Source organism: Mustela putorius, unplaced genomic scaffold (assembly GCF_011764305.1).
Source record: "Mustela putorius furo isolate JIRA1106 unplaced genomic scaffold, ASM1176430v1.1 tig00000813_pilon_pilon_pilon, whole genome shotgun sequence".
In the NCBI taxonomy this organism is placed as follows: Eukaryota; Metazoa; Chordata; class Mammalia; order Carnivora; family Mustelidae; genus Mustela; species Mustela putorius.
In genome coordinates this window covers 10,148,039-10,163,201 of record NW_025421485.1, presented here as the reverse complement: position 1 = coordinate 10,163,201, position 15,163 = coordinate 10,148,039, and the positions used below count along the sequence as shown (strand labels likewise).

Sequence of the window (15,163 nt, the reverse complement as noted above, 5' to 3'; positions counted from 1 at the left end):
CGTTTCATGCACGGGGACACAGGTGCACAAGCTGTTCCAGGTCCTGTAAGCGGAAGGGGACTGGGCCAGAGCCAGAATCGCAGAGGCCCCCCTCAGGCTCCACGCACCACGCGGCATAGGTTCAAACCCCCAGTGTGCCACATCTACAACTACGTGTTTTCTGACGGCGTATCCAGGCCAGGACGCTTGGCAGCAGGGGTTCTTGGTGAAGACACTAGCAGCTCTGATTGTTCACCACGTGGGTAGTTTGCCTGGTTGTTTGGAGGGTTAGGTTTGAGCGCAGCGCCTGCCTCCACGGGGCATCCAGTCAACCACTGCTGCTGCCCGGGACATACACCTGCCGTGACCTTGAGTGTTCTTCTGCACTCAGTGTAGATTTGGTTTAATTCGCTCGGACTGTTGGTTCAGGAGCCCTGCAGGCTCTCAGCGCAGATGAGCGGACACATGATCCCTGCTGTCCTCACCATCAGACAGTCACAGAAACCACCTGTGCTTTCTTAGGGGCTCATGTGCAGTACTGGGAGAAGAAACCCAGAATCATGTATTTAATTGCTGGGGTTATTGAATTAGGCAGGTGATATCCAGGTTAATGAATCATTAACACATAAAAAAGCAATTAGCTCATTGTTTCCATAATTTTATGCAATGAAGCAGAAAGCTGTTTCTTAGGGTAGTTGTACTTTAATAGAATTTTGCAGACGATAGTTCCTGTTGCTTTGTTTTTAAACTAGGTCAGCCAATTCATGGTAGTTTTTGGTATTCTTGGCTGTGATATTTTGCCATCAGTGTGCAGGTGTGTAGAACCTTATCTATAGAGCGATGGGCTGTCGGCTGCATTTCCACCACGTTCACTGACCTCACTTCTCCTGGGATTCTTCCTGGAGTGTCGGCTGTTTCTCACTTGCCATGACAACATTTATTCCTTCATACTCACAACCTTCTTCTCAAACTCCTGCTCTGGGCCACTCATTCTTCAGGCTCTGGGGATCCTTAGTCCAACGTGACCATCACGATCTCTGCTTCTCTGGACGCTTACATTCCCGGGAGGAGGAGTCAACCATAAGTGAACAAGTAAACACAGACATACTAGACGGTAGTAAATGCTAGATGGAGATAAATCAAAGGCGTGATCGATCAGGGAGCACCTCTTGAGGGGCTGCTTCTAAGCCGAGTCCTAAATGCAGGAAAGAGGAAGGTGTGTGAAGACACGAAGGCACATTCCGGGCTCAAGGTCTCGTGCAGGGACAAGCTGGATGTCCGCGGGCTGCGGGAACGCATGCAGGGCTGTGGTGTGGGGAGGAAGGGAAGGGTGCGGATTTTAGTGCACGTGCGGCTCTCTCCACCACGGGGGCTCTGAGTCGGGGGGACCATTCTGACTGATGTTCCCCAGGGCGGTCCCGTGGGGAAGGGACCGTGGGGCCGGGAGGACCAGCGGCCGGGAGATGGGGCCGCCTGAGCAGCACGATGGACGCGCGTGGGTCCGGGACAGGGCTCGGGGTTAAAAGGGAGAGCCGCGGGGATGGTTTAGTTGAAGGGGTGGGGGAGGAAGAGCCTCAGGGTCTCCCCGATTCTGAGGTTGGGCACATGGAGTCGGAGCGCAGGCAGGCAGCACGCTCCGGGCCGAGAGGACGTTCAGGGCTGGCGCGGAGGGAGGCGTTTGGCAGATCGGGGCCCCAAGCCCGCAGCAAGCGCTTCCCGTGCCGGTGGGTCCAGCCGCCCTGTGAGCTGTTCCTCGGGCCTGGGTCAGAAGGGGAAGGGGTCACAGGTAGCCCGAGATGGGGACGGGGAGGGTCAGCTGCACAGGTGTGTGGATGCAGCCTGCAGGTGTGGGCGGGGCTGCAGGTGTGGGCGGGGCTGCAGGTGAGGGCGGGGCTGCAGGTGAGGGCGGGGCTCCAGGTGAGGGCTCCGGGTGAGGGCTCCGCGGACTCCCGGTGCCGTGGAGCTCACAGTGCAGCAGGGGTGGGGTGCAGCCCGCAGGAACTGCAGCGTGCGGTGTGGGGGGCACCCGAGGGCCCTGATGAGGGCCTGCTGGGCAGGGTGGTTGATGGTGAGCACTGAGGGGCTGCGGTGTGCCTGGTGGGAGGAGCAAAGGTGCAGAGCGGCCGCGGCCCCGGGTGGAGGCTGGCAGAGTGCGCAGCGGCGGAATGAGGCAGGCGGGCAGGCTGGGCTCGGGCAGAGGGCATGTGGAGGCCTCGTGGCTCGGGTGGGGCATTCGGGCCCTGGAGGTCTGGAGGGTGAATCGGACCCACGCTCTCCAGCCTGCTGGAGACAGAGAAGGGACAAACACTGCTGGGGAGCGAGTTTCAGGAGGTCATGATGGAGAAGCCTTGAGGCAGCTCCGGGACTGTGCGGGGTCATGGTCTTGACAACGGGCCCTCCCCAGTGTGTCAACAGCACAGTCCCCTCCTCTTGCTTTTCTGCACTCTTGCAAATGATAAGACTCCGGGGAAGAGAGATTTTGGTTGCCTCCGGCAAGGCTCCGAGGTCCTTTTCCTCCATGTGTTAGGCCACAGGGGGTGTGAGGTAGAAGCGGAATGAGCCCCAGGGGTGGCTAAGTCCCTCAGGTCGGATGCACAGGAAAGGATCAGGCAACGGGGGAGGTGTTCTCACCTGCTCATAGGGCATTCTAGCTGAACCCCATGGCCTGACTTAGAAGCCACCCACCATTCTTGGGCCGCACGGTTTGGCCGACCTGCGTGCCTGGGGAGTGTATCACGGATGCTGGCTCGTCAGGTGCGCTGCTGGGCATGTCCGGAGCTGCTGTGGATCTCTCTGGACCTTCCGGGACGGCTCTAGCCCGCTGTGCACCTGCTCACCTGGCTCTTACCCCAACCGGAAGGCACAGCCCGCCGATCCCAACCCCAGTCACCTGGCGCTGCTGGGCGGGAGTCCTGTCCCCCGCCTCCCCCCATTGAGGAATCCGGCCCTTCCTGGGGCCGCCCCGTGAGGCTGTCAGCCGGGCCGTCCCCACATTTGCTTGTTTCGGGGCAGGTCTATGCGGTCTGCTGCTAGTTAACAGGTGTTTGTCACTTTGAACTGAATTCTGACTCTTTTCCTCTTTTCAGATCAAACCAGTGGTACATTGTGATATGAATGTGCCTTCCCGGTGGCAGACGCTTCACCGGACCTCCCGGCACGTTAAGTGAGTAAGGTCCTGTGAGCGGTCACAACTGCTGGGCTCCTTAGAGACAGCGAGAGTTCAGCTGGACAGACTCACCTTCACCAGCCCTCCGCCTCCTCCCTCCTCCCCGCCCCTCCCCCCCCTCTGGCTCCCCCTCCCTCCTTCCTCTGACCCCTCTCCCCGCCGCCCCTCCTTTCCCTGGTTTGGAAAACAATCCAGCTGCCCCGCTGTTCAGCAGTTTCCACGGGGGTGGAAAGGCAAGGGGCTTCCCACACAGAATTTAATCTTAGGCTCTTATTTTTAAAGCTGGCAGTTGCCGCTGGTGGGTGTTGAAAGGAAGCTTACGGGCTCTTTCCCCACACTGAGCTCTTACTGGCAGAGGAAGACCAAAGGCAAAGACCTGCGGGGTTATAGCAGGTCGCGCTCCTGCGCGGTGGCAGGAGGGGGATGTCTGGAGTCTCCATTCCCCGCTGGAGCCACAGCTGATGTTAGGGTCAAGGTGCCTGGGACTGTGTGTCAGGGCGATCGAGACGGCTCTCTGGGCCCGTCTGCTTTAGATTTGGGGCTGCAGAAAGCACACACTCGACTCAAAAACATCATTGGCTCAAATCCCGCTTTCATCTTCCTATTTCTGTGACTGGCACATGCCCCATGTCTCTGCATTGGCTCCCTTGCTTGTAAAACAGGATGGATGATATCATGCGCCCGTGTGCCGCGGGCTCCTTGGGGACACGACCAGCAGCCCCGCCCAGTGTCGGTCCTGGAGCAGGAGCTCTCCGAGGCCTTCTTGTACTGGGATGTTATCATATCTATGATGAAAACCTGTGATGTGGAGATGGAGCCAGTGTCCTCCCTTTTACCATGTTCTGTTCCCAGGGCACAGAATCCCGGGGAGTTTCTGCAGAACGGTGGGCTCTCCGTGTCCGAATAGCACCAGCTGGGGCGTCTGGTCCTGGCCGTGGTCAGCACCTGCCATGTCCTCGACCCGGTGTCCTTCCTATGCGTGCTGACCAGGGAGGGGCCGGGGGCCATGGCTAGACTCCTCAGAGCCCAGACTGGGAGGCAGAAGGAGGCAGGAAACATGACCTGTTGATTAGCCACATGTGCCCCTTTTCATGTCTATTTAGAACCTGGACCATCATTTCCATAGAATACCTCTCCTTCAGCACCTGGGTCTTTCCACTGTGCCTTCTCTAGGCCTGAAAGCCGTTTTGAAAAGATGAGAGGCACAGAATTTCCAAAGTTTGTGAAAGACGCCTTTCTGAAGAGTGAATAGAAATCTTAGGAAACAGTATGGACTTATGGATCGTGCCTGACAAAAGGGCATATCCCTAAAGCTACTTTTTTTTTTTTTTTGGCATGAACCAAAATATCAGTGATTCTCACTTCTTTTGATGGATTTTTTTTTCCTCTATTACGGACCATTTACACTTGCAGCATGTGCTCCACGCATTAGATCGGTGTGCTAGAAATTCCACTAGATGGACCCAAATATCCATTCAAACGCAGTGTCTTCTCTACAGAGACCAGATGATGTTTGCTTGGAGAACCTGCAACTATAAAAAGCAAGCAAACGAAATAGTTGTGGTGGGTTCCAGAGTCTTTGATGTTCAAGGGAGAAAGGAGTTTCTCCCTTCTCACAGGCTGGGGAGCTGTGGTGGTAGTGGGGTGGCTTGCTTGAGTGTGCCCAGGTTCAGAGAGAGAGCCTGGGGCTCCCCTGGCTGTCTGGGTCTCCCCAGAACTGAGCACGTCCAGACCACGTGCATTTGAAGTGTGGAGGGTGAGGCTTGGATTTAGGTCCTGCTTCTGCCATGAAGCAAAGCTGCGTCACATGGTACCTGTTGGGTCACCATCATCACCATCATCAACACCTGAGGAAGGTCCATTTCTAGATCCATGTGCTATTTCTTATTTTTTAAAAATTTAAAATATTTCTTATTTAGTAATTTAAAATATGTTCTACTTAAAATATTTATTAAACCTTAATGAGCATCACAGCTGGTGCATAGAGTATAGTTTTATGCCTTTAACATCTCTTATTTGAGTTATATTTCTAAAAACTAACTACTTTTTGGGACCAGAGTAACATATGCCCATGATAAAGAAATAAACAGCTTTAAAAGGTATGTGTTACAAGTAAGAGTTCCTCCCACCTTCTGTCCCTAGATCTGTAGTGACTTCCCTGAAGACAACGGCTGCTAACCGCTTCTCGAGGATCCTTACAGGACAGGTTCACAGACCCAAGCATTTGGGTCCTACAGACACTGTTGGGTGCCCCCTTTTTTCCACCACACAGTGTGTCTTGGAGATGGTTCCTTACGAGCACATGTGGATAAGCTGTGCTTTACGTAACTGGCTGCACTGTTTCCCAAAATTCAGATGTGCCCTCATCTGACCATGCTGGGCTTTGACCGCCCCTAACCTCTCCATCAGGGACTTCCCTGGGAAACCGTTCTTGGGTACTCAGTGGGGTCGGTTGGTCATCCAACCACCTGGAGTGTCGGGTGGCAGGTGGACCGAGGCTCGAATTCCGGCAGAGCAGGAAGCTCTGGTTCATTATTCAGCTCAACCAGCAACTTTGGGAGCTGTGTTAACTCTGGCACGCCCTCTGAACTTGTAGCTTCTTAATTTATAGATTAGAAAAAACATTTCTTTCCTTTCTTGGTCTTTAAAAACTAAAATATTCAAATGGGTAGTTTCCCCCCATTTTTACATTCTTATTATAAATACATGTGGGAACCTGGAACCCTGTAAAGAATAAAATAAAAATACCTTGTCCAACTTCTCAGATCCTCCTCGTAGCCTGAAGGACACTCACATTTCATGGTCTCTTCATACCTTCTGGGGTGAGTGTGTGTGTGTGTTTGTGTGTGTGTTTACAGCATTAACTGTATTTGACCATAACCCCCTGTAAATACAAATTCTGCATCAACAATTCTAAGCTGCTGCGTAGTTTATCACTATCTGGCTGTGCCAGTTTATTTGACCATTTCTCAGTACCTGGACCTATAGGTTCTTTTCATATTTTGTTTCTGTAAATAATCCTATGAGAAATGTCTTTATCTAGGAGTCTGCTCCATTTCCAGGGTTGGATTTCACAAGAGGGACCATGGTTACGGACCCTGTTTGTCTCTTTAGTCTGTGTGACCAACTCGCTCTGAGGAAGAGCACGACACTTTCAGTGACAGCCCCACTGGGTGTGTGTGTCTTAGTCGGCTGGATTCTGCTGCCGCCACAATTTTTTTCTTGGGGAGGGGACACAGTTCTGTTCGTAAGAGTGCCTATTTCCCCACACTCAGTATAAGAATGCATGTTAAGTATCTTTAAAAATTTAGACAGACACACTGCATGACCTTGTTTAAACACTCACCTCTCTTATTACAAGTAGTAATCTATGTTTGGGAAGACTTTTGGGATAAGACATTTAGGAAAACCAAGAGATGAAAACATCGTGGCAAGTATTTACTGCAGGAGGGCTATCACATAAATGCATTGTACTATAACTTGCACAGAACATTTTCCAGGGTTTATTTTGGGGAAGTATTTTCCGTAGAGAAGAAGGTGGTCTCTGTATGGGTTTGAAGCCCCTTGCCATAGAGCATTAGGAAAGAAAACCGAATTTTTGTACTTTGCACAAATGTATTAAAGTTTATATTTGCTCTGAAAGAAAAAGAGATGTATTCATCCAATTTTAAATTATTTGTATTACAGGAAAACAACCACAACAAAATAACAGTAACCATGAATAATGTAAAAAATGGAAAGCCAGAATTGTAAAATTGAGCTCCTTAATGTTAAATGTAATTTATTACTTTAAGACTTACAGAAACAAGACTCATCGTTTACATTATTCTGAGTTACAAGAGTGTGAAACTGTTGCCAAGTGACTTGGTTCAGGTGGCAAAGCCTCATGAACAGGAGAACTACACTGAGTATTCTTCCCACCGCCAGCCCCTTGCCCCGACGCAGAAAACAAAATAAATCCACTGGGATCATGGGGAAGCTGCCTTAAGACTACATGAGTGAAATCAATTGTTTCTGTTATCTTTTCGGAGGATTGCACATTATTTCCTGTGGGACATTACCGTGGCTCCATGGGAAGGGAAAGGAACTGCATTTTTAAAGGCAGAATTCTCCCTTTGTTTGCCAAAAGGGCACCATTTTCTTCCATTTTACTCACCACAGTGGAGGTCTGTTATTTAAAGGGAGTCGTGTCCTGTTCACCTGGACATTGGATCGTCTGTGAAAAGATGTTTCCCTGCAGAGTCGCTGTGTCACCACGCTTTCAGCATTGAGCTTCTTGGTGACAGTCCTCGGCCGGTCACGGTCCTTGGCAGGTCAGGCTGGGCATCTGAGGGCTGCCTGGAGATCGCATGTTGCTTACGGTTCCCTAATCATGGGTCTCTTTTTGGATTTCCAGTGTTCCCCCTCAAGCGTAAGGCACTAATGAATGCTTTTTTAAAATTTTTATTCTTACAGTGTTTTCACAAATGGAAGACTATTTATCCCACCTGTAAAAGTCATCGTACCCAAATTCAGTCTGATGGAATGGAATAGTGTGCTGGCCATGATTGGGGAAAAAGTCTTCCCTCTAGGAGGCGTGCGAAAGTAAGGCTCTGTCCCCTGGGGGAGATCCGGTCACTGCATGGGAGTGTCCTCCCCGGACCGGCAAGGACCCCATGTGGCGTCGTTAACTCTGATTTTAACTATTTGAATCAGACAATATTTACTGTCTTTAAAAAAATTTATTTATTTTTTAAATTTCTTTTCAGTGTTCCAGAATTCATTGTTTATGCACCACACAATCCGTTCCCTCCACAATACCCACCACAGGCTCACCCAACCTGCCACCCCGTCCCCTCCAAAACCCTGTTAGTTCCTCAGAGTCCACAGTCTCTCATGGTTCACCTCCCCTTCCAATTTCCCCCAACTCCCTCCTCCTCTCCATCTCCCCTTGTCCTCCATGCTATTTGTTATGCTCCACAAATAAGTGAAACCATATGATAATTGACTCTCTCTGCTTGACTGATTTCACTCAGCATCATCTCTTCCAGTCCCACCCATGTTGCTACAAGAGTTGGGTATTCGTCCTTTCTGATGGAGGCATCATACTCCATAGTGTATATGGACCACATCTTCCTGATCCATTCGTCCGTTGAAGGGCATCTTGGTTCTTTCCACAGTTTGGCGACCGTGGCCATTGCTGCTATAAACATTGGGGTACAGATGGCCCTTCTTTTCACTGCATCTGTATCTTTGGGGTAAATACCCAGGAGTGCAATTGTAGGGTCATAAGGAAGTTCTATTTTTAATTTCTTAAGGAATCTCCGCACTGTTTTCCAGAGTGGCCGCACCAACGTGCATTCCCACCAACAGTGTAAGAGGGTTCCCCTTTCTCCACATCCTCTCCAACACTCCTCAGACTCAACACACACAAAACAGATAATTGGTACTTACTGTCTTTTTACCATACTTATTTTTATTTATTTATTTATTTTTTAAAAAGAATTTTATTTCTTTATTAGCGCTAGAGAGAGAGCACAAGCAGGGGGAGGGACAGAGGGGCAGAGGGAGAAACAGACTTCCCGCTGAGCAGGGAGCTCAGTGTGGGACGCCATCCCAGGACCCTGGGATCATGACCTGAGCTGAACGCAGACGCTCAACCAACTGAGCCACTCAGGCATCCCACCACACTTATTTTTAACTAATTTATTTCATTTTCCATTCAGCATAGTTTATTGAACATCTGCCATGTGCTAGGTATGGTGAATGGGTGGATGAGGATACGGGGTTGGGGAGAGGTGGGGTGGACAGTGGTGGGGTGGACAGAGGGGAGACAGAGGTGAGGCGGCCATGGCTGGTTGTGGGAGTGAATCCAGGGACAGGCTGGTGGACTTAGACCAAGGGGTTGGTGCGGATCGATGGACCAGAAGGAGGGACAGTGGGAGCAGCAGCCTAGCAGGCTGCAGAGGGAAAGGTCGAGGCTTCAATGTTGGGAACACGGCCGGGGAGAAGGATGCACAAAGTCCTACATGGGAGGGGCTGACAAAGTGTAGGGAAGGCACAAACCTTCTCAGTCAAAAAGTCTGAGACGTGATGCTGGGTGTCTGAAGTATCGTCTGTATGGACCGTGATGGTCCCCATGACGGTAGGCGTTGGGGTGGAAGGGCCAAAACATTCACTCCTGTTTCACTGGTCAGTTGTCTCTCTTGGGGGGTCAGTTAAAACGTAAGCAATTGATCTACGATCGGCAGTTGTGACGCCAGTGATGAAGACCAGGCCTCTGTGTGAGCAGAGCATAACTCTTGGGCGTCGAGAGTCGCGGGGTCGTCGGGAGTGCCGAGGGGATCCCACATGTGCCAGGGAAGTTCGATGTGACCTAAAAACCAGGACTGCGGGCACCCAGATGTTCCCGAAGGCAGGTTGATAAATGTCAGCGTGTTACTCCGAAGGAAAGAGCCAGTCCGCGGAGCCGGCGGACGTGTGTGCGCTCCTGGACGGAGCCGGAGGTGGTGGCAGAACTGATCGCACGTCACACGTGGAAAGCCAGAGGCGAAGCGAGCAAGGAAACAGGAGGTTCGGAGGGAAAACAGGACATTCGATTAATACGCTTCTGGTTTTTCTCTCCACCTCTGCCCAGTTCTTTATGGTTGGATGTAGAAAAGGTGCAGAGCTTGGGAATGAAAGAAATGCTTGGAAGTACCAATGGTACGTCTATTTGGTCTCATCACGGCAGAGAACACTGAGCTTCCTGAGAACAGACATTCAGAGAAACACGCGGGCGACGCGTCTCATCCTTGCGGGGCTCCCGCCGCTGGAGGGAAGACCCGCAGCCCCTTTGGCGTGTCCGGGACTTGTGCTGTCACGTCCGACTTGAGCTGCTCCAGGGTCCATTCCCCTCTGCTCTGCCACTGCCGAGAGCTCGGTTCCCTGCGTCCACCGCCCTCCGCCTGACCTGTCGCCTCGCACAGCCCCTTCCTCGTTTCTGCTGACGGTGCCGAGGATCCCCCGGGCCCCCGACAGGAACCCAGACTCCATGTCCCCCGCGTCTGTCTCCCGCTTCGCAGACGCCGGACTGACTCCTTCCCCTCCCCGACGGGACCAGAGGCCTCGGTGCGTTCTCCTGGGCTCCCCCCTCAACGAGGCCCGTCGCGCTGCCGTGATCCACGGTCTGAATTTCGGGTTATCCTGAGGAGGGTTTCTTTGCCTTTTTTTAAATGACAGCCCGGATTGTGGCAGCGTGCGTGGTCGCCCGTGGCACGTGACCCCGCGTCGGTGTCCTCCAGGGGCTTTTCCTGCCATTCGGCTTCTTCCTGTAGAAACGCTCTCGGGGTGAGTCGGGCCGGGGAGCCTGGTGACGGCGACGGCCTTCCCGGGCCTTCCCGGGCCTTCCCGTTTCCGCGGGGGGTCGGCGGCTGCGAGTTCTTTCCTTCCAGGTTCGCAAACACCCGGTCCTCGTCTCGGGCCTTCCGTGCTGCTGTTGAAGACTCTGGTGCGGGTGCGGCTGTGGCCGCGTTGTCCCGGCTCGTCCGGGGAGGACCCTCCTGGGGGTGAGCGCGTCCACGCGCCCGCCCGTGAGATTTCCCGGGCTCCCTCCTTAGTGACGCTCAGTGACTCAGTTTGAGCCTGTGAAGTTCATCTTCCGCGTTCCTACACATTTCTCTCCCTTTCACTTTTGTTACGTTTTGAGATTCTCTCGGGCAGCGGCAGTCCTGCTCACCCTCATTTCGGGGCCTTTCTCCCGTGCGCGGTGTTTCTCGTGCCGACCGCCTCCGGGATTCGCCCTCGGTCCTGCCCTCCCGGCAGCGGCTGGAGCCGTGGCACGGCCTCCGCGGGGCGCCCAAACCAGTTGTCTCCGCGACTCAGTGTTCACATCCATATTTCTGTTTCTTCTTCACACTTTCTTGTTTCCTGTGTGTAACTTCTCCTCTTACCGCACTTACGGTGTTTTCATGTATGTATTAAATTCTTGGCCCACTTGCTCGGACGCGTCTGCTTCTGGGGGACGCACCGGCCTCACCCGGCCGCCCTGAGCAGGAGACGCCGTCCTCCAGCCCGCACGGCCCTGCTGCCCCTCCGCCCTGTCGGCCTCCGGCCACCCCTCGCCTGCGGCCGGCGTCTGTGGCTCCGGACTGCGTCCCGGGGACGCCTGCACCGGCCGTCTGGGTCCCCAGTGCAGGGAAGCACCAGCGGTCCCAGGAGGGCCCTGGCAGGAGAGGAACAGAGTTGCCGGCACTGTGCTCCTTGTCACGGCCCCTGCTGCCCAGGCGGCTGTCGGTGGCTTCCTGTCGGGAAGGTCTTCCTGTCCCTCCGGGGCTGGTCTAAGGCAGCCGTCCTCACGCAGTTCTGGAGCCGCTGCCGCAGGGACACCGGCGTTTTTAGAGAAGCGCGTCCAGCTCTGTCCTGGATCGGGCCGGGAGGCCGTGAGGGCGGGGCCGCCGTCTGCGTCTTAGCAGCCTTCCCGCGTTCTGATGCTGAGGCTGGAGAAGGACTGATGGGCAGAGGACGGTTCTGTGGCTTCAGCCTCTTCCGCGGGAACGTGTCCTCTGCCCGCTCCGGATCGCTGCCCAGACCCCCGATCCCCGCGTACACCCTCTCTGTCCCGCCCGAGCCTCCTGTCTCAGGCTGGGCCCCTTCCTCCATCAGCTGCATGGGCGTGATGCCCCCGCACCGGTCAGCGGCCGATGGCTGGCACCCAGCTCCTGCCCGCTCTTCCATGGCAACTTCCAATCACTGCGGCAACCCCAGGGATCCCTTCTTCTCCCTAGAACATTCCACGTCCCAGAATCCACTCTGCGTGTGCCTTTCACCTTCAGCGACAGTTGACCCCGTGTTCTGGCCTCTGGCCCCTCCTGCTACCCCGGACGGCTTTGCCGGTCTTCCCGAGAGGACCCCGCCCGCCCTCTGCAGCCCTCTCGTGCCCCCACCTCTGTGAGGCCTCCGTTGAGTCTGGTTTCCTCCTCTTGGAAGTCTGGGTCTTTGCCCTTCGCTGGTCCCATTTGTGTTGATAGGTTTGTGTACAAACCCGGGTGACCTCTCTACTCGCATTTATGTCCAAGACGGCACCACCTTGTCCAGCGCGTGAAGATGCTCAGCACTGAGTGAGTCGAATCATGTCCTACGTGAAAGAACGAGTGGACGGACACTTGCCAGTCCACTTGCCAGCCCAGAGTAAGAGTAGGCAAATAGGAGTCGTCTGGGGCTTATAAAAAGGCATATTATTTGCTAATAAATACCGGTTTGTTTTCCAAGCATTGTTAGAATAATACAAGCCAATTTGTATCAATTTTTGCTGTCGTTAAAATTAATTGAACACCAACCAAGAGCTTAAAATGTTCTCAAGGGCCTCTGAGTACTTGTACATAATTGAAAATATACTTTAATTAAAAATCTAAAAATGGGAAGCAAGCCTAGCCTTGGAGGGGCAGCTCCCACGGGATTTAATGAGCCCGTTTGGATTACACTTGCTTACGTGTTCGGCGCTCGCCGGTAGCCCCCGTCCCGGTCGCATCGCCTGCGGAAGGGCCCCCAGCCCGCGGCCGCTGCTCTGACTCTCCCGCCATCTCTTCTCGCTCTGTTCACAGGTTATTTACCATGAACGGGCATCTCTTGGAGAACTCAAAGGACCTACAGGACAACCACTTCTACGTGGCCGCAGGACTGGAGACCTTCAAATATTTCCCTTACTGGAAGTCCTCCACGGTGCCCAGCGAGGTCCAACAGTGAGCCCGCTTCCTACCTTGCCCTCCTGAGTTGGGAGAGTTCGCCTTTTTTTTTTTTTTTTAAAGATTTTATTTATTTATTTGACAGACAGAAATCACAAGTAGGCAGAGAGGCAGGCAGAGAGAGGGGGAAGCAGGCTCTCCGCTGAGCAGAGAGCCCAATGTAGGACTCGATCCCAGGACCCTGAGATCATGACCTGAGCCGAAGGCAGAGGCTTAACCCACTGAGCCACCCAGGCGCCCTGAGAGTTTGCCTTTTTCCCCGGGATTGCCCCCAAGTACATCCGCTCAGCTCTTGGCTGCTTTTCCGGAGTGAAGCGACATACTCTTGTTTCATACAGGACACAGTTTTGGATTTTCACAGGGAGGCGTGAGACTCCCTGTTGTGTGATGTTGTGAGAAGGACAGGGAGCCCTTGTGTTGCGTGTACGGCTTCTTCTCGGGGGGGACACTGGGAGACTCGGACAGAACGAGCATCAGTGTGTAGATCACATGGGCCCCGGGACACAGTTGGGACGGCCCGGCCTCCGTCCACGACCTGGTTCTGTTTTCTTCCTTCGCCCGGGTTCCCTGCTCTGGAGTCCGGAGTGGCTGTGGGGCGGCAGGCTTTCCTGGTGGAAACCGTGGTGATTTTGACCGTGGATCCCGGCCCCGCTAAAGGTGCACCATGGTGTGTGTGTGTGTGTGGACTTTTGGGAACGTCTATGAGGGAGACATAGGCATTGGTGGGGTCTCCCATTCCATCACCGGAGAAAGCTAGAGTGTTGACTGTCACTTCTTGGGCTTTGCTCACTCCCTGGCTCGGCATCTGAGTTTGGCCAGAAAAGCTCTTGTGATGGTGCACAATGTTCTCCTGCCCGAGGGACGCCCGGGGCTTTGCTCTGAAGGACCCCGCAGCCTCGTGCGCGGACCTGCTTGCCCAGAGCCTGCAGGTTTGCTCACGTGGACAGGCGTGGACTCTGTCCGTCTGCTGGTCTCGCAGTTCAAGAACCTGGAAGTCCCCTGACAGGGCGGCCTGACATACGTTCCCAGGGCACAGCTGCATCTGACGCTTCCTCAGGAGACTTTGGGGTCTATTAGTCTGGGGCCCTCCGTGGCGGAGCTCCTGGCGCTCCACCGTGTGTCCCTACTGGGTCTCCCGGCTCCATGGGAGTCAGGAAGGAGGTGACCTGCGAGGCCGGAGCTCAGAGGCGCACACTGATCCAAATCCTCAATTTGTTGCCCAGATTCAAGCCTGGATATTAGGGCTGTGTTTGAGTTCGTTGCTTCTGGGTCCTGTGGGATGACACGGTGGGGCACGGGATGACAGGGGAGCAGCCTCAGGTGTGCCTGCCAGTGGATGGTGAGCCCTGGGGGGACTGTGAGCCCCGGGGGGACTGTGCCCTGTCAGCCACGCCCTTTGTCCCCTGCGCTGGACGGCGGGACTCTGCCTCTCCCTGATTTGGTACCTGGGTGTCCCGTGCCTCGCTGTGCTTTACAAGTAGCCCTCCTCTCAGCAGGCTGGGGTCACGGTGTGTGACTCAGGTGCATGGCCCCAGTTCCCACCCCGAGGGAGCTCCTGATGTCCGGGTCTGGCTGGGAGGAACGGTTTCCAGCTTCGAACAGGACTTTGCAGCCTGGACTGCTCAGCCCCTGGCTGTGTTCGCACGGCATGTGGGGCCGCAGTGGTCTGAGGACACCTGTCAGGGACCCTCCCCGTGGCTGCTTCTCCGTCACGTTGCTCATGGTCATCATCTCGAGCAGAGGACTGTAGGAGTTGGTCTTGTGCTGGAGGTGGCAGGCGGTTCACCCCTGCACACCCATGAGTTCCCCGGCCTAGAGCCGAGGGACCTGAGACGTGTTGTGCCTGTTTGCCCTCAGCCGATGTTAGGGTTTCTACCTTGAGGCAGAGAATGGCTTGTTTTGTCTGTCTGTAGGCGATGACCGCCTAGCATATGGATAGGTTGGGGGCCTGCCTCCGAGCCTGGCAAGCAGGGCTGTTCCCTGATTTTATCCATGTGTTAATTTGTTCCTGGTTGTCCTAACTGTACCGTGGGTAGAAGGACCTCAGGGGCTGCTGGACGGCGGTGCTGGTCCTCTCTGTGTCCGTGTCCGCTGCTCTCCACAAGAGCCCCCCGTCCATGTGTTTTGTTTTTCTCTGTCCCCTGTTCATGTGTGGACCCTGAACTGGGTCTGTTGGTTGCTTAAGTATCTTTCTCTGTGCAAAGAGGAGAGAGTCCCCCGAGTTGCTAAGAGACTGAAGTCCGTTCCCCACCCACAGCGTGGTCCCCAGAGGCGCCCTCCTGCCGGAGAGCGGGGTGCCTGTGTGTTCCTTCTTGTG

The 15,163-nt window shown here is 54.3% G+C and overlaps 1 protein-coding gene across 2 annotated transcripts in view; it reads left to right on the top strand.

Annotated features, from left to right (window-relative positions):
• DCDC2C (doublecortin domain containing 2C) overlaps positions 1-15,163 on the top strand; it is an 88,244-nt gene that overhangs the window by 26,388 nt on the left and 46,693 nt on the right. For both annotated transcript variants that reach the window (XM_004745736.3, XM_004745737.3), the window contains exons 3-5: positions 3,066-3,142; positions 7,601-7,729; positions 12,706-12,843. In XM_004745736.3, the coding sequence (XP_004745793.3) occupies positions 3,066-3,142; positions 7,601-7,729; positions 12,706-12,843 (344 nt within the window). The remainder of the gene's footprint in view (positions 1-3,065; positions 3,143-7,600; positions 7,730-12,705; positions 12,844-15,163) is intronic.